Source organism: Sus scrofa, chromosome 13 (genome assembly GCF_054392235.1).
Source record: "Sus scrofa isolate SSC_HxYL_T2T_F1_AM1 chromosome 13, Sscrofa_HxYL_maternal_Yorkshire_Landrace_v2.0, whole genome shotgun sequence".
Lineage (NCBI taxonomy): Eukaryota > Metazoa > Chordata > Mammalia > Artiodactyla > Suidae > Sus > Sus scrofa.
The window spans coordinates 125,906,651-125,931,934 of NC_139395.1; the positions used below are offsets into that span (position 1 = coordinate 125,906,651).

General features: G+C 40.6%; 1 protein-coding gene across 2 annotated transcripts in view; it reads right to left on the reverse strand.

Moving 5' to 3' along the window:
• Positions 1-24,972, reverse strand: part of NCEH1 (neutral cholesterol ester hydrolase 1) — a 67,556-nt gene extending 42,584 nt beyond the window's left edge. Inside the window, exon 1 of one of the 2 annotated variants that reach the window (XR_014822227.1) lies at positions 24,713-24,966. Coding sequence is in view for 1 of the 2 variants with exons in the window: in NM_001243484.1 (NP_001230413.1) it covers positions 24,713-24,850 (138 nt within the window). In the remaining variant the exon portion in view is untranslated. 2 annotated transcript variants of the gene reach the window in all.
• Positions 24,973-25,284: the final 312 nt, after the last annotated feature.

Genomic DNA, 25,284 nt, shown 5'->3' on the forward strand with positions numbered 1-25,284 from the left:
CTCTGTGTGTCAAGATGCAGCTTGAACATATCTCCATTTCTGCACCTCTCCTTTTTCAGTGTGAGGTTTGGTTTACGTGCTGCTCCCCAGTTCACTCTTTGAGGGTAGGAGCTCATTTGAAGACATCTACGAAACCTGGCAGCTGGTGCACAGAGATGAATGGATGTGGAAACAGAATCAGGTCTGCCTCAGAGCAGCCAGGACAGGGGAGGTTTCTACATGCTGGTCTCCTTTTGTGGCAGAGCTCATCACAGGCCTGTCTTCTCCCACCTTCTCCAGCCCCTTCCTGCCATGGCCCACTTTCTTTCCCTGTAGTGGGGTCTCTGTAAGAGCTACCCCTGCACTTTGCCAGTTTTCTAATGCCATAGACTCAGGGAACAAGGCACCCTCGGAGCTGAGCTGGGTAGCCAGGAGGAGGTAGTGGCAGAATGCCCAGCACACAGTGTAGACTACAGGTGCACTAGTCACTTGGCAGAGGAGTCCCAGGCCCCAGAATAGAATGTACAAAAGCCTAAAAATGGCTTTAGTGAGAGCCTGACTCGCTCTGTAAGAGCCAAGTCCTTGCCCTCATTGTAGAAATAAAACATAACGAGATAAAACATAACGAGATAAAACATAAGCCAACTCTGAAGGAATTTCAGTCTCTGGAAAACATGTATAATGACATAGATAAGGCCATACTTGACAAGATCAATGAGCACACTGTGAAATGTAGGGATAGGCATGGACTTTAGTGGCTGAGGACTCGAGGGGGACAAACAGGTGGGAGGAAGAGGAGGACAATGAGGTGTATCTAACAGTCAGTATTCCCATTCTGAAATGTCTGATGACCCAGAGAAATGATAAGGGGCAGAGGCTGAAGACGAGAAAGAAAAGTAAGGAAAAATAAAAGTTAAGCATTTAAAAACACAGGTGGTCTTTAAAAAGGCCCAAGTTGGAGTTTCCTGGTGGCTTAGTGTGTCATGAGACATGTTCCTACAATATTTTCTTAGCCTCTTTGTTGAAAACTCCAACTTGTCCTCCTTTACTTTACCCCATCTTCCTGCTTGGCAAACAGTTGCAGTGCTGGTAAATGACTTAAGCTTAAGAACAAAGACCTAAAGGCATAAGTTATTCATAGGGTCAGCTGAATGAGGACCTAATTCGTTGGTCTAGGCATGCCCGACCAATGCAGGTTGGCACGCCCTTTGGACAGTATGATACGTCCTCTTAAGAATAAAGAAAGAGGAGCCTCATTGCCCCAAGGGGTTTATTAGGGGTCATAAGCAGGATACGTGTTAGCAAGAAGAACCGAGGTGCAAACCTAGGCGTCAGGTTGCTGCAGATAGGCATGCATGCCCTCTGCAGAAGCATAACGGTGATTCTCTAGATGCTATGCATAGATAGCTGAAGCCAAGCTTCCTCAAATGCTAATGATTGTTAAAAGCTTAAAGGTCAGAATAAAAGCTTAATCAGCAACTGGCTATGTGACTTTTAAAATAACTTTAAAAAAAACCTATATCCTGCATCTACAACCCCCTCCTCACTTGATGTAATCCTCAAGAGCACAATAAAAGCAGTGTGGTTTCTTGAGGCTGAGCTCTTGGTCCCTGAGACCTTGAGTCCCCTGGTTCCCACCTTTACTTAAGATAAATGTCTCCTTGTCTTGTTTTATGTTAACTTTTTTCTTGAATTTCACAGCACCCTTTCAGCTCCATCCCGCTGAGCTGGTCTTGGCATTAGTGGTTAAGGATCAGCATTGTCACCACTGTCAATGATTGAACCCATTCAATCCCTGGCCCCAGGACTTCCACAGTTCACTGGGAACAGCCAAAGAAAAAAGGGAAAAAAGCCCAAGTTTTTCATTAAAATACAATGTGAACCTGTCCTGATATTCCTAAAATACATGAAATGGAAGCAGTAAGATTCTGGCCAGCCCCTTAAATTTGACTTTCATTTGAACACAATAAATATATCCAAAGGTGTGGGAGAGTTACACTTGAGATTATTTTTCATGATCTCTTCTGGGAGGACTGGAAATTGAGGCTTATGAAGGTTGTCAAGTAGGTACAAAGTAAAGATTTTCATTTTGAAAACCATTCATCATAATGCCTTGCTACACATGGAACATCAAGCCAACACTGAACATGTTTTCAATGCTTAATTCTTAAACTCCTTCAGCTCTGAAATTTCCTAGTGCAGAAACAGCAGAACCCAAGAAAAATGTTATCTTTTGTAACCTGGAGATGACCAGCTCTGCACAAGTGATGGAGTCACAGAAGTTTGTGTTTGATGGAGATGACATTGCTGCTCATAAGGCCAGAAAAGCCACCAACCTAAGTGTGCCCATGCCCCTAGCTCAGAAGCAGAACTGATTTAAATCTGCTTACGTTAGCTGTGCCTTCACTATTTTTTTGTGTAAATATAGACTCGTGGAAATCAAACTATTAAGGATAGACACAGCAGCTAAGGATTTTTAGGAAAAGTGCATTTAACTTAAAGACTCAGCTTCCAAGTTCTCTTTGTGGCTCAGCGGATTAAAAACCCGACATAATGTCTGTGAGGATGCGGGTTTGATCCCTGGCCTCGCTCAGTGGGTAAAAGATCCAGCATTGCCATAAGCCATGATATAGATAGCAGATACAGCTCGGATCTGGTGTGGCTGTGGCTGTGGCCAGCACCTGTAGCTCCGAGTTGACCCCTAGCCTGGGAACTTCTATATGCTGCAGGTGTGGCCCTAAAAAAAAAAAAAAAAAAAAAAAAAGATAAAATGAAGTCAAAATTAAAAAAGACTCAGCTTCCTTGTAGGTTTTGAATTATGTGACTCAGCAATTTATAAAAACATAAAGATAAGGTTATTTACCTCTGTGTTATTAATAAAACTGTATTATCAAATATTTTCCTCCTCTTTCACCTTATAACAGATAAATAAGATGACTATGCATATTTTCTTTCTGGTAATGCTTTGCTGAAAGTTGCTACTTGATCATTCTTTTATAATGTAAAATATATATATAATCATCAAATTAATATGAATGAGAGTGAATGTTTGCATAGGCAAGAGTTTTTTATTTGAAGCTAGATATCCATCAACACAGGTCATAAGGATAATAAAAATGCATTTGTGTACTGTTTCATTTCCAGCACTTAGCACACTGCCTGCCATTCAGTATGAGTACAACACACACTTAGAAGTATGCTTGAAAAAGCAATACACTGGTGGTTCCCATGTATCTGAAACTATTTACCAAGGCATGCATTATCATGTCTCATAATGATGAAATTACTAAAACTAATTTTGCCGCAGCAAATACCTAAGAAAATGTCACAAGATTACAGATAAATGAAAATTGGAAAGGGCTCACTAACATGGAATTATCTATACACTCTAGTAAAAAAAGTCACAAATCAGGGCGCAATTTCATCAAGTAAATCAGGTCCTCCAGAGAGTTAATTATAATTCAATCTAGTTCAACTGTCTTGCGGGTGTAGCTGAGAAATTAAGCCACATTAACATAATAAAAGTCAATTGAATATATACCATCTAGTTTATGTGCACATCTGTAGGGAAATCCCGGTAGTTGGTACTCACAGTTTCACACAGTACCATTAAAGACCCATCCCTATGGAGCTTGTAAAAGGTCTCTCTTGATCTAATTCTCTCTCATCTAGACCTTAGCCCTTGTTTCCTCATACATTTTTCCCTCATCGAACCCCTTTCTAAACAGCTCAATTTTTACTAACTTAAACTAGAAGCCAATGAAGCTGTATACTTTTAAAACCTTAAGGGCCTATGCATACCGGTCCTTCAAAGAAGGCCACATGGCTTCTTTGAAAACTGAGGATATTGATACCCAGACAGCTGGGGTCTAAATCATCCAGTTACTGACATGTTTGGAGTATAGTCTCAGGTTCATTCACTACATCTCTAGCGAAAAAAGTTTCAGTTTATCTCAGACAGTTTCTGTGACCCTAACCTTTCTTGCTCTTTCCCTTCATAGCAAAATTGCTTAACTCTGCACTTATTTGTGTTGTTTTATTTTTATTTTTTCTTTTTGGCCTCACACATAGCACACAGAAGTTCCCAGGACAGGGATTGAACCCTCACCACAGCAGTAACCCAAGCCACAGCAATGATGTCGGATCCTTACCTGCTATACCACCAGGGAACTCCTTTCTTGTTGTTTTAATTCCCTTCCCACTTTACTGTTCCATCTGCCTCTTAGTGCTATTGCTAGAGCATGCATATTTCAGTAGCATCGTTCTAAATCCTCACCATGTGCAATCTTTTCGGAATTGTCTGATGACCCAACCCCTGAGCTTTCTTTGACATGTCTGGCTTTCTAGGCTTTTGCTGCCTCTTTACACCCTTAGAATATGAGCATGTTAGATCTGAAAGGAAAACTACAGAGCAGATTTCCCAAACTAAATTCTATGGAACAAGTCTGAGGAGACAATTTCATACAGAGGACAAAGAGTAAAGGGCTTTGTGATCCTATAATCAATGATGCTTAGAATATGCTCCACATCAATTTTTCTCTCAGAGGTTCACAATGCATATCAGCTTTTGAAAGACAGTGATAAGTCCCAGTAGTAAAAGAGAAATGTATTAAACTCTATTTAGTAGTTCATCTTTACATACCTACTAAATTTCCTTAAAACTGATTTGGGAAGGCCTTGCCTAGTCCAGCCCCTGTGTTTTACAATTGAAACTGAATCTGCATTTGAATGGTCCTGCTCTATTTTGGGGCCAGAGCCAGGGTCCAGCTCTGAGTCCCAGGCCAGGGCCTACTCTTTAAGCATTATTTTCCATCTGAAGGATCCAATCCTTTCTGGTTTTCGGCACACTGTATCCAATCCTTTGTCCCAGGATGGACTACAATGTTCACACAGTGTATGCCTGGGGTGGGGGAGGTGAGATGGGTGGGTGCTTGATCTTATTATTTCAGCTTGATCAGTTACACATTCTATGCAACACCAAACACTGGGACACAGGCATGCAAAGCCATCCTAAGGGTCTTTCTTAGGGGTTCCAGGGAATTAAAGGAACAAGTCCAGAGCAAAATGTCCTGGAAGTGATTTGAGTGTGAGACTCTCCAGATGGGGGGCCTGAGTCTAGGTGAAAGAGTTAGGTGAACCTGGCCCATTGCCCAAATTTGCGGGTATATGCACAAACTCTGTGTGCTTCCTTTTCATTTTCTCCAATTTTCCCTACTAGATTCTAGAGAACTCACTAGGCTAAGCATCAAGGTCTCCTCTCCATTTTTTCCTTGAGGGAGGGAGAGCCAGGCAGCAATAAAGCAACAACACATGGGAGTTTTAAGAAAGTGGAAAACACGCTTTGCATAAAGAAAGGTGGGCCAAGTGTTTGCACAAATGGCTTGCTCCCTTTGGAGTGGGCCTTTCCAGGAAAACTGTGAATCATTGTGAACAAATGATTTTCCCTTAAAGATATCCCATGCTCTGTGAAGCAAAGAGACAACGATGGGAAGAATTAAAGGACAAATGTCAGACAATATCACTGATGAGGGGCAGCCTATATATACTCTGCTACACAGATCGTTTTTATCCAACCAACCTCACAGGCCTACTTATAGTTCCCCAAAATGCTCATCCTTAACTTGATTTTGTTCATATTATACTCTTTTCTTCCCCCCAAATCCTTCCCCTAGCCTCCCAGCAATGCTATTTTGACCCTTTTTTAGAGGTACAGCTTTGATCTTAACCCTCGCAAGCTTAGAGCCCCTGTTAACTCCACTGCCCATTTGAAAATTACCCAGGTACTTACTGCTTCCTGACATGACTAGGTTTATGTTTCTATAATACTTTACTGGCCATGCAATTATGTCTTGTTTTCCCAAATATATTCTGAACCATTCAAGCATATGAAACATTTGGAACACTTCTACAAAATGAAAAATATTTTGTTAATTACACAAAATATTAAATGAGTGTTAACTATAGAACGTAGGTCATAAACGCTTGTCTTCAGGGGCCAGGGCAGCTCATGCAATCAAATTAAACAGTTGTAATACATCAGGGTGTGGGGAGGCTTGTGACAAACTGGAATAACAATGCCCTGAAGCTGTGGAGCTTCCCAGGTGATTGTGTGACATGGAAAGTCTGGTCCAGTGTTGTCAAATGATCTGATTGTTCAAGAAAAGAAGGAAATCCAGATTACCATGTGACATATTTCGAATCTGAGACATTTCTAATGAAGACGTTAATGTTTAAGAAGCAGTATGGGCCAAAAATAACATATGTATGTCAATCTCTAGCTCTTAAGCACACTGAAAGTCAGATCACTTTTTTTCATACAGACATTACACATAATTGACCATATTCTATCCTCAAACCTGGAAAATAATAAACAAAACAAGGCATAAAATTAGAAATATTTGACCTTTTTGATTTCATTTTACATTTTAAGTTACGGTGATACACAGAAGCAGTTAATTAGAAAGTGATGACAAGATGCACACTATTACATTTCAGATGTATAAGCAGTGAGGTCCTGCGCAGGGAACTATATCCAATCACTTGTGACAGAATATGATAGAAGATAATATGAGAAAAAAATGTACGTATGTATGACTGGGTCACTATGTATAGCAGAAATGGACAGAACATTGTAAATCAACCTTAATAAAAAAATTTTTTAGGAGTTCTTGTCATGGCGCAGTGGTTAACGAATCTGACTAGGAACCATGAGGTTGTGGGTTTGATCCCTGGCCTTGCTCAGTGGGTTAAGGACCCGGCGTTGCTGTGAGCTGTGGTGTAGGTTGCAGACTCGGCTTGGATACCGTGTTGCTGTGGCTCTGGTGTAAGCCGGTGACTACAGCTCTGATTAGACCCCTAGCCTGAGAACCTCCACATGCCATGGGAAGCAGCCCTAGAAAAGACAAAAAAAAAAAAAAAAAAATTTTTTTAAAGAAAATGATGACAATGGACATGGAGAATCTGACCAGGTATTATGCAAGGACTACACAAGGTGTGCATCTGTTTCTTTTTAAAAATGATTTTCCCTTAAAGATATCCCATGCTCTTGGATTGGAAGAAATAAAATCGTTAAAATGATCATACTATCCAAAGCAATCTGTAGACGGAATGAAATGAAATCCCTATAAAAATACTCATAATATTTTTCACAGAGCTGGAATGAATAATCCTAAAATTGATATGGAACCACAAATGATCCAGAATTGCCAAAGCAATCCTGAGGAAAAAGAACAAAGCTAAAGGCAGAACCTCCCAGATTTCAGATATGTTACAAAGCTACAATAATCAAAACAATGTGGTATTAGCACAAAAGCAGACTTAAAACTCAATGGAACAGAAAAGCCCAAAAATAAACCCACACACCTAGAGTCAATGAATCTAAAACAAAGGAGGCAAGAATATAAGATACGACACCATAAAACTCCTAGAAGAGAATGTAAGCAAAACTTTCTTAGACATAAATCACAGCAATATTTTCTTATGTCAGTCTCCCAAGGCTGACAAAACAAAAAACAAACAAATGGGACCTAAGCAAATGTATCAGCTTTTGCACAGCAAAGGAATCATCAACAAAATGAAAAGAAAACCTACAGAATAAGAGAAAATGTTTGCAAATAATACAACTGACAAGGGGTTAATATCTAAAATTCACAAATAGCTCATATAACTCAATATCAAAAACAAACAACTCAATCCAAAAGAATGGGCAGAAGATTTAAATAGATATTTCTCTAGAGAAGACATGCAGATGGCCAAAACAGGCACATGAAAGGATGCTCAACATCATTAATTATGAGAGAAATGCAAATCAAACCACAATGAGTTATCACCTTACACCAGTCAGAATGGCCATCATCAAAAAGCCTACAAATAATAAATGCTGGAGAGGGTATGGAGAAAAGGGAACCTTCTTACATTGTTGGTAGGAACGTAAATTGGTGCAGCTGCTATGGAAAAGAGTATGGAGGTTCCTTAAAAAAACTAAAAATAGAGCTACCATATGTTCCAACAATCCCACTCCTGGGTATATATCCAGAAAAGAGGAAAACTCAAATTTGAAAAGATACATGCACTTCATGGCAGCACTATATATAATAGCCAAGATTTAGAAACAACCTAAATGCCCATCTACAGATGATTGGTTTAAGAAGATGTGATATGTGTGTGTTTGTGTGTGTGTGTGATGGACGATTATTAAGCCATAAAAAGTATGAAAGATTGTCATTTGCAGCAACATGGATGGACCCAGAGAATATCATACTAAATGAAGTGAGAGACACAGAAAGACAAATAAATAGAGGGTACTACTTACATATGGAATCTAAAAAGTAATACAAATGAATGTATATACAAAACAGAAACAGACTCAGCAAACTTATGTTACCAAAAATACACAGCAAACAAACTTATGGTTACCAAAGGGGAAAGGGAAGGGGGGAAGGGATAAATTAAGAGTATGGGCTTAACAGATACAAACTACTATACATAAAATAGGTAAGCAACAAGGATTTACTGTGTAACAGAGGAACTATATGCAATTTCTTGTAATAACCTATAATGGAAAATAATCTCAAAAATACATATATACAACTGAATCACTTTACTGTACACCTGAAACTAACACAATGTTATAAATCAACTATACTTCAATTTAACCTTTTTTTTTTCTTTTTAGGGCTGTACCTATGGCACATGGAAGTTCCAAGGCTAGGGGTTGAATCAGAACCGCAGCTACCAGCCTATGCCACAGCCACAGCAATGCCAGATCCAAGCCACCTCTGCAACCTATACCACAGCTTGCCCAATGCCAGATTGGGGCTAGTGGGGCTAGTGACTGAACCAGCATCCTTATGGATACTAGTTGGTTCTTAACCCACTGAGCCACAATGAGAACTCCACTATACTTCAATTTCAAAATTTATTTTCCTGGAGTTCCCATCATGGCACAGTGGAAACGGATCCAACTAGGAACCATGAGGTTGTGGGTTCAATTCCTGGCCTCACTCAGTGGGTTAAGGATATGACATTGCTGTGAGCTGTGGTGTAGGTCACAGATGCAGCTTGGATCCCACGTTGCTGTGGCTGTGGTGCAGGCTGGCAGCTGTAGCTCCAATTGGACCCCTAGCCTGGGAACCTCCATATGCCGTGGGTGCAACCCTAAGAAGCAAAAATATATTTTCCTTTAAAAACACAGAGGTTTGCTTTTCTTGATTTGACTATAGTCTTGTTAGAGGTAATTATGGTCATTCTTGAGGTAATTATGGTCATTCACAAAAGAAATGGGGAATAAGGACTAATTTGTCTGAGATGATTAACTGGTTTAGAGAGAGAAGGTAAAGGAAAATATGTTAAAGAGACTATAATATATGATATGATATTTGATACGCGTTTGAAAGATGGTCCAAGCTGCCTAAATGCTCCCTTCTTCCTCACCACCACCCCAAACCCAAGTATATTAGGAAGTGGGCTATTTATAACTGGGTGTTATAATGATGGGTGCCCAGGTCTGTGCTAAGGGTCACTGGCCCTTCTCCTTGAAGCTGACAAATGTGTTAAATACTTGGTGATAACCCACAGGTGCTCTGGGCACATGAGGCCCTATAACTTTGGCAGGAGTGGAAGCTGACAGCCCTCACTCAAATTGAAAACCAAAGCAGCTTCCATACCATGTAAATGTCTTGGTCCTTGCAGAGAAGTAGGGAGTCACACATGTGTGATCCAACTGACTGAAAATAACAAACTATTTTTTTAATAATTGCTTTCAGAGATTTGGTTCACTGCTTTTTATACTCTTAGTGGAGGCAAATCCTCTTTCAGTGAAGTTGGATTTGATTTCTGGAAAAGCCAAAGTTCCTCTAAATAACAAGGTATGTGATGAAGCTGAGGATCACATTTTGTTCATAAACAAGATGAGACTAGAGACCAATGTTCACACACACCTCATGAAATGGCTTGCAATGAAATTTCTTTAGAAATGTTTTAGACAAGTTCTGAGTAATAGCAATGGCATCAAAATTAGATTAAAGTTTAGCAGGAGGTACTGGAGGAATAGGCACTTGATAACAAGTCCCTATATTTTCCTTTGTAGGGCAGTATAGCAGATTGGAAAGACCAAGGGATCGAAATAGGAGACCTGGTGGAAATTCCTTCTTTGCTGCTTACTAGATGTATGAGTTTTGCAAAAATATCTTACCTCTCAAGTATTTTTTTAATGAAATTTTTTTTTTTTTTTGTATTTTTGGGGCCACACCTGAGGCAAATGGAAGTTCCCAGGCTAGGGGTCCAATCCAAGCTGTAGCCACCAGCCTACGCCAGAGGCACAGCAACACGGGATCTTAACCACATATGCAATCTACACCATGGCTCACAGCAAAGCCGGATCCTTAACCCACTGAATGAGGCCAGGGATCAAACCCACGTCCTCATGGATGCTAGACGGGTTCATTAACGGCTAGCCACAAGGGGAACTCCATTAAATGAAATTTTAACTGTAAGAATATACAGTGTAAGAGCAGGAATTACACTTGTTTACTACTCTTTTCCCAGAATAGAGCTGATACAAAGTATGTAGGGAATAAACAGGCATTAAAGGAATGAACACAAATTCTAATGTCAACTAATTTCAAAGAAATTACAATTAACCAAGGTATCCATTTAAGCTGTTTAAATTAACAATCTTAAAAATATCAATTACAGGTGTTCCTGGAGTGGCTCAGTGGTAAGGAACCTGACTAATATCCATGAAGACACAGGTTTGATCCCTGGCCTTGGCCTTGCTCAGTGGGTTAAGGATCCAGGCTTGCTGTGAGCTGTGTTATGTAGGTCGCAGCTCAGATCCTGTGTTGGTGTGGCTGTGGCGTAGGCTGTCAGCTGCAGCTCTGATTCGACCTCTAGCCTGGGAACTTCCATATGCCACAAAAGCAGCTCTAAAAAATAAACAAACAAATAAATAAATAAATAATAAAGTTATATAACTTTAGAAATAACTCCCTGTATGTGTCATGCTGTCCCACCTCAGGGATTTGCACCTGCTATCTTTTCTTCCTGGAAGGTCCTTCCTTCCACATCTGTGTGATGAGTTTCTTCTCATTCTTTCAGACTCAGCTTAGCCAGCACTTCTGCTGGGATCCTCTGCCTAAGCTCCCCAGACATACAGAGGCTTCCTCTGCTGGGTTCCCATAGCACCCACACATACCATGAACTTAGCAGGTTTTGTTGGAATTGTCTCCTTGGTTTTTCTAAACTAGAATGTGAGCACCTTAAGGTCTCAGCAGTGTCTGACACCTTCTGGGTGATCAATAAATTGCTCAAAGTATATCGGCACTTTAGAGAACAGACAATGAATCATTTTCCTCCATGAACAGAAAGAGGAAGGGGTGTAACAGAGCATAACACTATACATTAAGCATAATTTCAATGGTTACAGAACGATCCTAAGTAAACTTGGCCCTCTCAAATGCACTAAAAGCTCAGGAACCAATCTTTAGTACAGAAACTTTAAGGATCACAGGTGTACAGAATATTAAAATGCTACCCATGGTTGCTTGCCACTCTCTGACATCTGAAAATGGAAAAAAAAAAAAAAAAAAACCTAAGCAAAACACAAAAAAAAGGGAGAGAAGGGCAGAAGGCAATTTAACCAATGACAACACCCAAATGAAAGTCCAACTTTGTAAACAGTTTCAATTCTATGATTTGCCCTAAAATATGCTTTTATGGAGTTGGGAAATCACGTTACTGTTTTTAGAGTAATTGTAAACCACTTCCAAACAGGTTTATTCTGTAGACATAACCAAAAACAATGTTCTTTTCATCTAAGATATATCTCCACTTAAGTTTCAGAATGGTGCCATCTAGATAGGCTATGTAAGGAAATAAGACTGAGAAATTATTGGTTTGGGTCAGTAAGGGCTTTTGCGGCAATTAAGCCTCAAATCTGGCACTCTGTGTGTCTGGTAAAATACTGGCCCACTGTCCTTGAAGAAAGCATAGCATATGCATTTAAATGGTACACTAATAATCATAAAATTATTAGGCATCAATTTGTAAGTGAGCAAGATTAATATTCATTTGATGTGAGCCTCATTGGGAATCAGATAGAAAAAGCTACTTAATCTGTAAGTATCCAGATTTTAAAATATGTTTCTGCATAGATGAACCAACCAACACAAATTTAAAGTTATCTGGGGAAGGGGAGTTTCTTTATCTTTTTCTTCCCCTTAGTTTTATTTTATTTTGCTGTTTTAGGGCTGTACTCATGGCATATGGAAGTTCCCAGGCTAGGAGTCAAATCAGAGCTACAGAGGCAGCCTACACCACAGCCACAGCAACACGGGATCTGAGCCACATCTTCAATCTACACCACAGCTCATGGCAACACCAAATCCTCAACCCATTGAGCGTGGCCAGAAATCATACTCAAAAATGGGTACTACTCGGATTCGTTTCCAATGCGCCACAACGGGAACTCCCCCCTTTTAAAAAAAAAGTATATATATATATATTTTTAAAATATATTTTTATTTTAAAATATTTACTTACTTATTTAATATATTGGGTAGTTATATTTTGATAATTATCATATATATTTATATATAAACCTATTTAGTACCTCAATAATATCCATAAGTAACCGCCACTCAGGTTTTTTAATCACAAGTTATAACAGAGATTTTGGCTATTTCCTGTCATAAGTGATACCTAAATATCAACATTGCCAAAGTCAAAACATTAGTTTTAGCAGACATCCTTGAAATCATTCCAGTGAAGACAAAATACAGGTTGAAATGCTGAAATGTAAAAGCCACTGTTATCTGGAAATATGTTTTGTGACTGATCTGTTGAGAGGTCCTCCAGGATGCAGAGCTGATGGGCTCAATTTCATCCTTAAGTTTCTCATTTCTCAGGAAAATTCAACACATTTGACCAACCCCTCCTGGTGGAGATTTTCATTGGTGTTTGATTTTTCTGACACTCTGTTTCTCTAGATTTCCTTTGTTCCCTTACTACTTTGTCTCCTTTGCTGACTCCACTTCTCCCCAACTCTAAAACTACTCTATAATTCAATAGTTTCCTTGGGGGATTTAATGTCTTTAGCAGATTTCAACCACCACTGGCCTGCCAAAAAAATTTCTCCGTATTTCCCATATTTTCCTTTATGTAATTATTTGCCACATATTTTTGGCACAGGGTTGTAGCTCCAGGAAGGCTGAGAACTGTTTGTTTTGTGAATTGCTATAAACCCAGTGCCTGGCACTCAATGATTCTCAGTTAAACAGATGATAGAGGCCATGGTGAATTTGCTCTATTATGTGGTCAGCTGAAGACAGCTGCCTTTAATAATTTTAGAGGTCAAAGTCCTCTTTTCCATAGTTATAGGCCAGATTTCTGGGCCCAACATTTGCCATTTCAAATGTCAATCATTTGAGCAAATCCAAAGCTTTTGTTTAGGAAAGTATCAACTATGCTTCTTTACTACCTTCATATATGGCAGACAGCTCACTGTCAGGGCAGAATTCAAATAAAGCACTTCAATTTACAAAAGAAAATATCATGTCACTGACTATACCTTAGGTACCTAAAGTCTAAGAAACTCCTTTCAGGTGACACATATTATGCTAAAATAAACTGATACTCGGCAGAGTCTGACAAAGATCTTCAACATAAGGCACTGATGGTCTAAAAGACATGTAATTTCTCCAGCTTTTATAGAGCACTAACTTCAAAGCCAGACTGCTTGAATTAGCACTCTGGTTCTGAGAGTGGGATCTGGTAAAGTTATTGAACTCCTCTGTGCCTCAATTTCTTCATTTATAATATAGGAACAATAGCACTTACCTCACAGAGTTGTTATGAAGACTAAGTTAATATATTTGTATGAGTTCCCATCGTGGCACAGAGGAAACGAATCTGACTAGGAACCATGAGGTTATGGGTTCGATCCCTGGCCTCTGCTCAGCGGATTAAGGGTCCCGAGTTGCTGTGGCTGTGGTGTAGGCCAGCAGCTGTAACTCCAAATGGACCCCTAGACTGGGACCCTTCATATGCCATGGGTGAGGCCCTAAAAAGCAAAAAAAAAAAAAAAAATATATATATATATATATATATATGTAAAATAGTTAGACAGTATGCGTTAGCTACAATGACGACCAATGACGATGATTCATATATCCGGTTAGAACATCAGCAAACTAAACCCATGGACTGCAAAAATTTCAACAAGAAGTGGTTTTTAGTTCCTGCAATGTACCAATCACTGCGATAAGAATTTCATATGCGCAATCACATTTAATCCACATAACAAACCGTGAGGGAGGCACTATCATTATCCTACTTTTATAGATAAGGAAACTAAAGTTGTAAGTAACTTGCCTAATTAGTCTCATGAATAGTAAGTGTTAAAGCCACAATTTAAACCCAATGACAGTACAGACAAAGAAGGTCTACACCTGGAAATCCACACACCTGAGAGCAATAGTAGATCAACAAGAATAATGGTGTAGACAATGTCCAAAAGTCAGATTTGGACCAAATATATTTCTTATGTGACAGGTATTATTCCAAGTGTTTTACATATTAACTATTGTGCAATAATAACGACAAACAATAAAGCTTTTAGCACATAGTCACATGCAGTCCTCATGATACATTTATAGGCTAAGTATATCGTGACCACTTAATAGATCAGGAAACAAATTCTTAGGTGAAATACACTCTTCAAGGTCACACAGGATAGCTCAAGCCTGGATTTGAGCACAGGTATCCCTGATCTCCAAATCCATGCTCTTAAACACCATGAAAATGGCCCCCCAAATTTAGTAAACATACTATCAGTATCACGAAGTTCAAAATAAGGATCTATAGTCAATTAAACATGGGACTCACTAAATATTCTCTTTGAGATTCAAAATATAGGCATTCCTGTCATGGCTCAGTGGCTAATGAATCTCTCTAGTATCCATGAGGACCTGAGTTCGATCCCTGGCCTTGTTCAGTGTGTTAAGGATCCGGCATCGCATGTTAGTCTGGTAGGAATTCTGAAATGTTGCACAATTTAAAAAGAAATCCTGATTAACTCTAACTCAGCATTTCCCAGTCTTATTTAACCACAGACCCCTTTTCAGTGTGTACCACATACTAAAATCCTCCAAGAACTAAAATTTGTAAATACTACCCAAAACACTTCTTGCCTGCATGATGCTTTCTTAATGTGGATCACCTGATTGCACAGAAGATTCCAGAATGGAGGGGGTGGAGTGAGAAGGGGAGGAGGGGAGACTGAACAATCATAGTAAGAAGCTATGGAATATATTTGAAAGGGCAGCAGAGTACAGCAGACCTGTTCACAGCCAGCTTCCCAGGCAGTCATGTCTATGCACCAGTCACTGAAGCTTGCTGAGCTTCTATTTTCCTTCTCTTTAAATGAGAATATTACTGCCATTTCACAGGTGGTTTTGTTCATTATTCAGTAAAAGGATCGACTATTACGCAGATAACTGTCAGTAATCTTATTCTACTGAAAGCAGATCATCTTTTCAAAGCAGAATTGATCCCTCTTGCTAAGAAAGTCAAGGAAGCAGGGGTAATTGCTGCTCTGGATTTGCTTCTATCTAACAGGGAAGAAAGAACAATGTCATGAAATGGAAGTTACTGAACCCTTGAGACAGAATGACCCTATCTTAGAATTGATGCATAAACTAGGAATAGTGAAATAAATATCTTGCATTTTAGAAAAGAAGACTTCCGAACAACAAAATAAAAGGTAATTTGAGTCCTAGGCCAGGGACAATATTATGGGACAGGCAACACAGAAGAGGGTCAGCCAAGTTAATTTCTCAGGGGCATTCATCAATTACCCATTCAGGAGGAAAAGAGGATGATATCAAAAGAATGTGGGAATTTGCCAGTGATTTTTAAGGAGATGGCCTGTAGTTATAACAAACGTTCAGCTAGACACAGGCACATGATTCATTACAAATTCAAAATCAAGCATAAATCTGCAAAAATATTATGAGGAAGTTAGAAACCCAGAAAACAGCAAGTCTTGCAAAAAAAAAAAAAGTTGCAAGGGACAACAAAAAGCCATTTTGGGCTAAGGTCAGGGTCAGAAGCACATGAAAGCACTGGCCTGCCCTTTGTGGCAAATGGAGTAACCAAGAGGACTGAAAAAAGCAGAACCATGAATGCCTATTTCCTCTATCATGAATGATCTTCAAGTCCCCCCCTACCCAGAAAACCGTCAAAAACAAAAAACCTGAAGTAGTAAAAGGGAAACTATCTCTATGATAAGTCAGAAAGCTTAATGATTTGGTGGGAGCTTGTACATAGAGAAATATCAACATAAGGAAAGAAACATACAAGGACATAAAAGAAAAAATGCTAGCAGAGTGTAAAGGAGAGAAAACTTCAGGTTGACTGGGGAAAAAAAAGGAAGTTTTCACAAGAAGTGACTTTTGAATAGGTGTTGAAAGACGTTTGGGATGTTGGCTAAAGTAAGAGGGTGGGAGGCAGAGGTGACCACAGGAAGAAATATTTCAGGATTGTGGTGGGAACACTGTGAGGCTAGATTCAGCAAAGTGGTAACAGGATCAGGGAACTTAATACCTTAATTCTGCCACTATCCTAAGGAACAGGAATTCTGCCTGGGGGTTATGGGCCAGGGGTAGGTCACTGGAGGGTTAACAGTCAAATTTGAGCAGAACAGGGAGCAAAGGGATCATTCCATAACTTTGGGTTGATTATGCTGATCAATGCAAGTTCAATAAACACGGGCTGAGCATATGTCTCGATTTGTCCAGGAATAGTTCTGGTTTAAAATGGTTGTCCTGGCATGATTATTAATAGCATCCTCTATTACTCTTAAAAATGTCATGGTTTTGAAGTTCCTGCTACAGTTCAGTGGGTTAAGGATCCAGCATTTGTTCCAGCTGCAGCTCAGATTCAATCCCTGGCTCAAGAACTTTCATATGCCATGGGTACAGCTACAAGAAGAAAAAAAAAAAAAGTCATGGTTTGGACAATAAATTATGTGGCTATCTAGGTATATGTAACTTGGGGACTATCTATATTTAATAGCAACAGTAATAAATACATATTTAAATAGTTATCAACCATAGAGAGGAGAGCTTCCCAACAGGCAGGCCACTAATGCGTTACGGATGGGCTATAAGATACTGATGCTTAGGTATTTTATAGAGTTAAAAACTTAAAATCATTTTTTATAGCTATTCAAGATTTATTAGAATTGGCATTCCCGTTGAGAATCATTTGTATAATTCTTTTTATAAATGTTGTGAATTCTGTCATTCGAGCCCTTACAGATTCCCCTGGTATTTCCACAACTTTCCACTGGCATACTTTAAAAATGTTATCAAGTCTCTGACATGAAAAAAGACTGGGAAATGCCAGTGAGGATAAATTTAATGGTGGGATCTCAAAACGGTCAGGATACAGTGTACTTATGATAAAGTTATTATAAGCAGTCCCACATGCATGACTGCAGTTATGAGGGGTCTATCAGAGAGACAAAAGGGACCAAAATGGGCAAATCCATCATGGAGGATCTTGCTTTCAGATCACCCAGGCCCAGCAGGGAGAACGTGAAATTAAGAGGAATTTTTATTCGAGTCGTGTTTTCCCCACTCGAACTAATCATGTGACCAATTCTTCTCTCACTCCACATACATTATTCCCACTACTCACACCACCACCTGCTCACAGACCTCTCCCATATCTGTATCTTGAGCCCCCCTGTCTCTCCGCATTTTCCAGGAGCTAGCTTGTATATGCAAACTATTTGTGAACAGCTTTCAACTAGTTCCACAGACAAAGCAAGGTCCCAAACTCTGTTAGCTTCACCCTCAGATCTGCTCCTTTTTCTTTCTTTTTTCTTTTTTTTTGTCTTTTTGCCATTTCTTGGGCCGCTTCTGCAGCATATGGAGGTTCCCGGGCTAGGGGTCGAATCGGAGCTGTAGCTGCCAGCCTATGGCCAGAGCCACAGCCACATCGGATCCCAGCCGCGTCTGTGACCTACACCACAGCTCAGGGCAATGCCGGAACCTTGACCCACTGAGCAAGGGCAGGGACCGAACCTGCAACCTCATGGTTCCTAGTCGGATTCGTTAACCACTGCGCCACAATGGGAACTCCCTGCTCCTTTTTCTAATCAGGGTCTTCATCACCACTCACCCAGTTACTCCACAGTGTGTCCCAGGAGTCATCTTTGACTCCTTTCTCTTCTTCACTGTGTATTATCCCCTCCATCAGCAACTTTGGTCAGTCTCACTCCAAACAATTCCCATTTTATTAGTTCAGGCTCTCACCTCTCGCCTGGATAATTGCTTCCCAAGTGGTCTTTCGCCCTCATTGCTTTCTTAAACTTTGGTCCCAGTCTCTATCCTGCCACTGAGAAAGACTCTTCTCACACACAGATCTGACCATGCAATTTCCTTGCTAAAAATCTTTCAGTGGCTCCTCTCCTAGTCCATAGAGCCCTTCATTATCTGGCCTGTGCTTCCTTTCTACCTCATCTCTCTGACTTCTGAGCTTTATGCTCCAACCACTCTGAACCACTTTTTGTGCCTCAGTTGTACCATCCTCTCCCAATGGAACATTCCCTTTGGCTGGAAGGCCTTTTTCACCCTTCCCCCACCCCCCTCTTCCCCATCTTTTTCAGTCAGCTAGATCTTATCGAAAATCAACCTAGTACAATGGTTAAGCCATTGAGCTCACAGTCAGTCAGGCTGGAGTTGTATTGTGACTTCATCTCCTATAAACTCTGTTATCATGAGCAAGTTACTTTCTTTACATTTCAGTTTTCTCCTTTGTAAGATAAGGAAGAACACCCACCTCAAAGAATTATAGTGTGGAGTACAAGAATCATATGCAATGCACATAGCACAGTATCTGGCAGAGTAAATGCTCAGTATGTGCTTAACAGATGTTTTTTTTAACTGTAAATGTTCAAGCTTGATAATTAAGGCTAGATATCAGTGTGAAAGGGAAACAGTTCCTGATGCCCAGTTCTACATTAGATCTCATTTTTAAGGCTCCTATAGCAACCCATAAACATCTCTGAGATAACGTCGTCTATCATTCAAGTGTATACTCTGTGACTGCCAGCAGACTTATCTCCCTTTGCTGGACCGTAAACTCTGCAAGATTAGGTATGGGTCTTATTCTGTTTCACCAACTCCTAGCATTGGTGTTCAGTTAATATTCATTAAATTAATGAATTCCCAGAGTTCCTGTCGAGGCGCAGCAGAATGGAATCCAACTAGGAACCATGAGGTTTCGGGTTTGATCCCTGGCCTCGCTCAGTGGGTTAAGGATCCGGTATTGCCATGAGCTGTGGTGTAGGTCACAGACAAGGCTCAGATTTGGCATTCCGGTGGCTCTGGCGTAGGCCGGCAGCTATAGCTCTGATTTGACCCCTAGCCTGGGACCTTCCATATGCCGCGAGTGTGGCCCTAAAAAAGGACAAAAGACAAAAAAAAAATTCTGAACTTTAATTTGATTACGGTAGGCTTTTAATTTTATTTTGTGAACACCAAAAGATGGATTGTTCAAATTTCTTAATGTGATATAGATTAGGTAGGGAATATGGTTAGGTTTGCCACTTGAAATTTAATTACATGTCTTAATTCTTTTTTTTTTTTTCCTTGGCTTTTTAGGGCTGCACCTGCTGCATATGGAGATTCCTAGGCTAGGGATGGAATTGGAGCTACAGCTGCCAGCCTGCACCACAGGCAGAGCAATGCCAGATCCGAGCCGTGTTTGCAACCCTCGACCCACGACCCACACCACAGCTCACAGCAATGCCGGATCCTTAACCCACTGAGCAAGGCCAGGGATCAAACCTGCAACCTCAAGGTTCCTAGTAGGATTCATTTCCACTGCACCACATAGGAACTCCATGTCTTAATTCTTTATAAACATAAATGAAGGAGGAAATAAGCGGCAGACAGTTCCTGTATAGTTTCATTTGGCAGTAAGAGTAAATACATGCTCACTAATTTAAAAGAGGTAATTGTGCATTAATAGAATGATCATTAGACTTTCACACCTCACAAAAATGTTTTTATAACAAGCTCAAGCCACATGTTAGAAATAGGATGTACCAGTAAAATAAAGTAATAATGATGGCATTTCTGTGCTCAGGGCTATATCTGTAGAGTTCTAGGAAAAATAAAAAGAAGAACTATAAATTAGGCATTGTCTTACACACTTGTAGCTGATTCAGTCTGACTTTGACGTTTGATGGGATCTACCAGCAGGTACTGTCTACAAAGACCAATTCATATTGCTCTCATCTGTCAGAACTAATACTGATTAAATACTGCGCCCTGAAGCTATTCTTACAGCCATTCTGCTGCCAGAGATTTAAAGATAACCCCATTAAATTAGGTAAAAATCATGGTACTTAGTGAAATCTCTAATTTACATGAAGAAATATGTATCAAGGCAAACCTAGAAGGCAGTAGGCAAAACTTACTATTTACTAATACTTTAAAGTTAAATTTACTTGACAGTAGTAAGCATTCCAGTTTATGAATGGTTATAAAAAAGGTTAGCAAGTTGGAGTTCTGCTGAGCTGTAATTTAAACCACACCCATGCAGCCCAAAGGCATATCACCCACAGAGGTGAGGTCACATTAGAATTCCACAAGTTTGGGGACATTTTACAGGATAAAAACCTTGTTCAACTAGTCTAAAAGCACTATCATTTATAAGGAAATGGGGGTAACATTCAGCAGAAATACCAGTTTCAATAATCTCTTTTTTACATTATGTCATCAAAAATACATATATAAGATAAGAACTAGAAAGTTAGGAAATGACTGAGGTAAGACAAGCCATGTTCTGGCTCTGGATTCCTTTCAGATACCACTGTAACCTTTAGTTACCATCTTTATCACCCTTCTAAAGTGAATATAACCACTCCCTCCTATGAGCTTCTATAATACCTGTCAGCTCCTACCTTTGCATAGCTTCATCATATTTGACCTACAGTCTCTTGTAGGTCAGACTCACACAGTAGGCTTTTAATCTGTGTTACATCTAAGTGACTGAGCACGAAGCCTGCCACTGTGATAGCTGTCAAAGGATCCAGGATGAATTATTTGTTTATATATTTATTTTTTGCCTTTATTTTATTTATTTATTTTTTTTTAAGAGTCCCACCTGCAGCATATGGAATTTCCCAGGCTAGAGGTTGAATTGGAGCTACCGCTGCTGGCCTACACCACAGCCACAGCAATGTAGGATCCAAGCCACGTCTGTGAGCTGTACCCCAGCTCATGGCAATGCCAGATCCTTAACCGGCTGAGCAAGGCCAGGGATTAAACCTGAGTCCTCACAGAAACTAGTCTGATTTGTTTCCACTGAACCATGATGGGAACTCCACACCTTGGGAACTTTTAAAAATACTGCTAGAGTTCCAGTCGTGGCACAGTGGTTAATGAATCCGACTAGGAACCATGAGGTTGCGGGTTCTGTCCCTGGCCTTGCTCAGTGAGTTAAGGATCTGGCGTTGCTGTGAGCTGCGGTGTAGATTGAAGACACGGCTTGGATCCCGCGTTGCTGTGGCTCTGGCGTAGACTGGTGGCTTCAGCTCCAATTAGACCCCTCGCCTGGGAAACTCCATATGCCACAGGAGCGGCCCAAGAAAAGGCAAAAAGACAAAAAATAAATTAATTAAAAAATAATAATAATAAATAAATAAATAAATAAATAAAAATACTGCTGCTGGGACTTACCTCTCAGAGATTCTGAATAAATTTGGTATGTTGTATGACTTGGGCATTAGGATTTTTGAAAGTTCCCTAGGTGACTCCAACATAGCATCTGTGTTTGAGATGACTTAAGAAAGATCCCAGGTTGCTTTTTCTTAAGTAATATTGGAGAACTCCAAGGAAGAAAAGTACAAGGAACATAATCTTAATAATCTGACTCATCTGAACAAGATAAAGGAGATAATACAGGGGCAGCGAGGGGTGAAGCATTTGCTAAACAAAGAGAATAAAAGTAGCACCCACATTTCTTGATGCTAGGCAGGTGCCTGCAGTGTTAGGAAGTAGGCCAAGCCTTACCTTTGAAGCAGCTTTTGTAATTGAACCAATCAACTCAAACTAAAATGATTTGGACAACAAACTTTATGCCATACAATTTAGTGGTACCATCCCAAGTTTCAATGACATAAACTATATCTAGTTTACATTTGTCTTATTGTTTCAACAAAGTTGGGCAATACTGTAGGTTTTCCCCACAATCTGTAGTGGCCCTTTGGGACAACACTTAGAAGAAGAACTACAACCAGTTCCAGCACTCTTAAAAGGTAGCTATTAGCCCAATTTTACAAGGAAAACTGAGGATCAGAGAAGGTTATTAAATAGCCTGGTCTTACAGCCACTAAGTGGCCTGGCTGAGATGGGATTCAGGGAGGCATGAATCTAACTTTAACAGTCATGCTTTATTTACTAACAAGTGTCAAGCCACGTTGCCTTTTCCCCAGGACAATTTGAAGTGACATTGGTAAATAGCTTTCCTGGGTGGAATATGCTTCCTTGTGGTGTGAATGATCTTTCTGACATTTTACAATTCATAAGACAACTGATGAGAGCCACTTCTGTGCAATCCCCAACCACACCCCCCCAGCCACAGTGTCAAGTGAGGACACTCTGTTACCTTATATCTCTATGACCTGGCATTACAAACAATATCATTTCCAAATGCCAGCTGAAGGCACATTCTGCAGAGGGCCATCCAGTCCAAAGACCTGCTTCACTGGGGAAGAAAGCCTTTTTTTCCAAACCTGGCTTTTCCCAAATTATGATAGGGATTTCTTCGGTGACCATAAAAGTAAGAATAATCTTTGTGGCCACATGGTAGTTTGATTCTTTTTCTTTTTCTTTTTTTTCTTATTCTTATTAGTCATTATTCTTTTTATTGTAGAAGGCCAAAGACTCCCAGATAGATATAACTGTACCCCAGAATCTTTAAAGGGTGTTACTGACCAGTTACATAATTTCTGGAAGAAGAGAGTAATTGTAGGGCTTCCTGCATGAAGATCGCTTTCCTTGGAATCACTGCCAGAGAAGAGGATGGTCATTCCTCCACCATGTTAACATCATAGTAAGAAGGAGGAAAGGAAGAGGCTCTAGAGCCTCATAGACCCTTCCTAAGAGACAAGAGGGGACTTGGAAGTGGAAAATGTGGCTGGATTCAAGAAAAGCAAAGTCCTCCTAGGAATGTGCTATGATATCCTAGTTAAGGGGCTCTTTGATTGGTCAAGGCCTCAGAGACTATATAATCCTACAATTAGAATAATTGTGGAAAAAGAAAATTAACCCTCTAAGAAAATCATGTTTTTTTTTTCTCCTTCTCTAGTTGTCATTCTTTTCTTTTCCTTTTTTTTTTTTTTTTTGGCTTTTTACCTTTTCTAGGGCCGAACCCGCAGCATATGGAGGTTCCCAGGATAGGGGTCCAATCAGAGCTGTAGCTGCCGGCCTACGCCACAGCCACAGCAAAGCAGGATTTGAGCTGCATCTGTGACCTACACCACAGCTCATGGCAACGCCAGATCCTTAATCCACTGAGCAAGGCCAGGGATCAACCCACAACCTCATGGTTCCTAATCAGATTCATTAACCACTGAGCCACAAAGAGAACTCCTCTAGTTGTCATTCTTGAAAGGAGTTTACAAAAATAATCTAAGACCAAAGCCCAAGGTTGGGGGAAGGGAGGAGACTTGGTTTTGGAGGAGGGTTAAAAGTTTAGATAGAGTAGGCTGCTCAGAAATACTGTTCAATTATAGGGCTAAGCCTTGACTACAGATTGTAGTTTAGAGTTTGGATTTCTGGCACTAACAATGTCTCTGACATAGAATAAACCAGAAAGTTACATTTTCCTGTCTATGGAGTTAAAGAAATACACACCCATGATATAGTAGAGAGAAATGTGATCATGCCAGGGTAAGCCAAGGTATCCTGGCTCAGGCAAAGGTTATTTCCTCTACAGTCAAGGACATAAACTAAACGTTTCAGGGTAGGCAGAAAACAAATGCATTATGCAAACACCTGCTGCTACCACCTCCACAAATCTGGCCTCCAGCCAGCCAGCCAGGCCTCTTAGCCTCCTTTCCTGGGCTGGGCTTATGAGTGCCACGCATGAAATGCTAGATCTGTGTTGTTCCCCAAGTGTTTGGAGGAGCCTTGCCTGCTGCCCCTGGTAATGGAGGGCTCCATTGCCAGGATGCTGGGAGATCGCCCTTGCCCAAGTCGGCTTTTAAGGTGGCCGCATTCCCAGTAACCAGTGACTGTTTTTCCCAGAACCTTCCTAATAAAACACTTAACTCACTGTCCGCCGCCCCCTACGGGTGAACAGAAATGGGGAAGGGGTGGTTTATAAAATGCTGTAAAACTGGTTTTTGGCGCTGCAAACCCAGAAAGAATGGAGACATTTAGAAAAGACGAAGTATTAAACAGGAGTCAAATTCTATTCCAGAACTTCACCTTGTCCGTTCCCAACACAGACGAAGAGACAGATCCAGCCCGCTGCTAGCAAGGAGGGGAATGCGACACCCTGAAAATGCCGGCCTGAACCACCTTAAAAAGCAACTGCCTCATCGCGTTAGAAAAATACAAATTCTCGTGGGACAAAGTCTGGAAATTCTGTTTCCCCCTTTAAATACTGCTTAAGAGGAGGGAGAGAGAATCAGCGATGTGCTGCGTCTCACCACTTGCTGTGCGCTCCGGAAAGCGGCGTCCAGCAGCCTCAGCTTCCAGGGATCGGACACGGAGCTAGGCAGGGGGATATAGACGTAATAGGCGGCCAGCGCCACCAGGGCGGTAAGCAGGACACAAGACGACTTCATCCTCTACCGGCTTGGCTATCCCGCCCGGCTGACAAGGAGAAAAGGGCAATCCACCCAAGGGCCTGAGGCAAGTTTTTCTAAAGGCCTGCAGCTCATTCACTGGTTTCTTATTTGCCCAGAAGCCTATCAGAGGCGGCGTCGGGAGGAAGTCAGAGAGCTGACGCGCCCCCTCTACGCAAAGAGGTGTCCTTGCAAAGTATTGTAGAGGATGCAGGTTTGAGAAAGCTCTGGGGCTGTGCTGGGTGTAGCACAGCGGACTCTGGAGGACATAGGCCGGTACTGCACGCCTGTGACCAAGGATTTCTTCCTGAAGATTCCCAAAGGGAAACATGCCCAGAATAGTTTCGGTGTGATGAGTTTATGTCTGTCCAAAGCACGCAGGCCATTCTGACTCAAAATGGAGTCTGATATGAGAAAGATAATAAAAATTCACT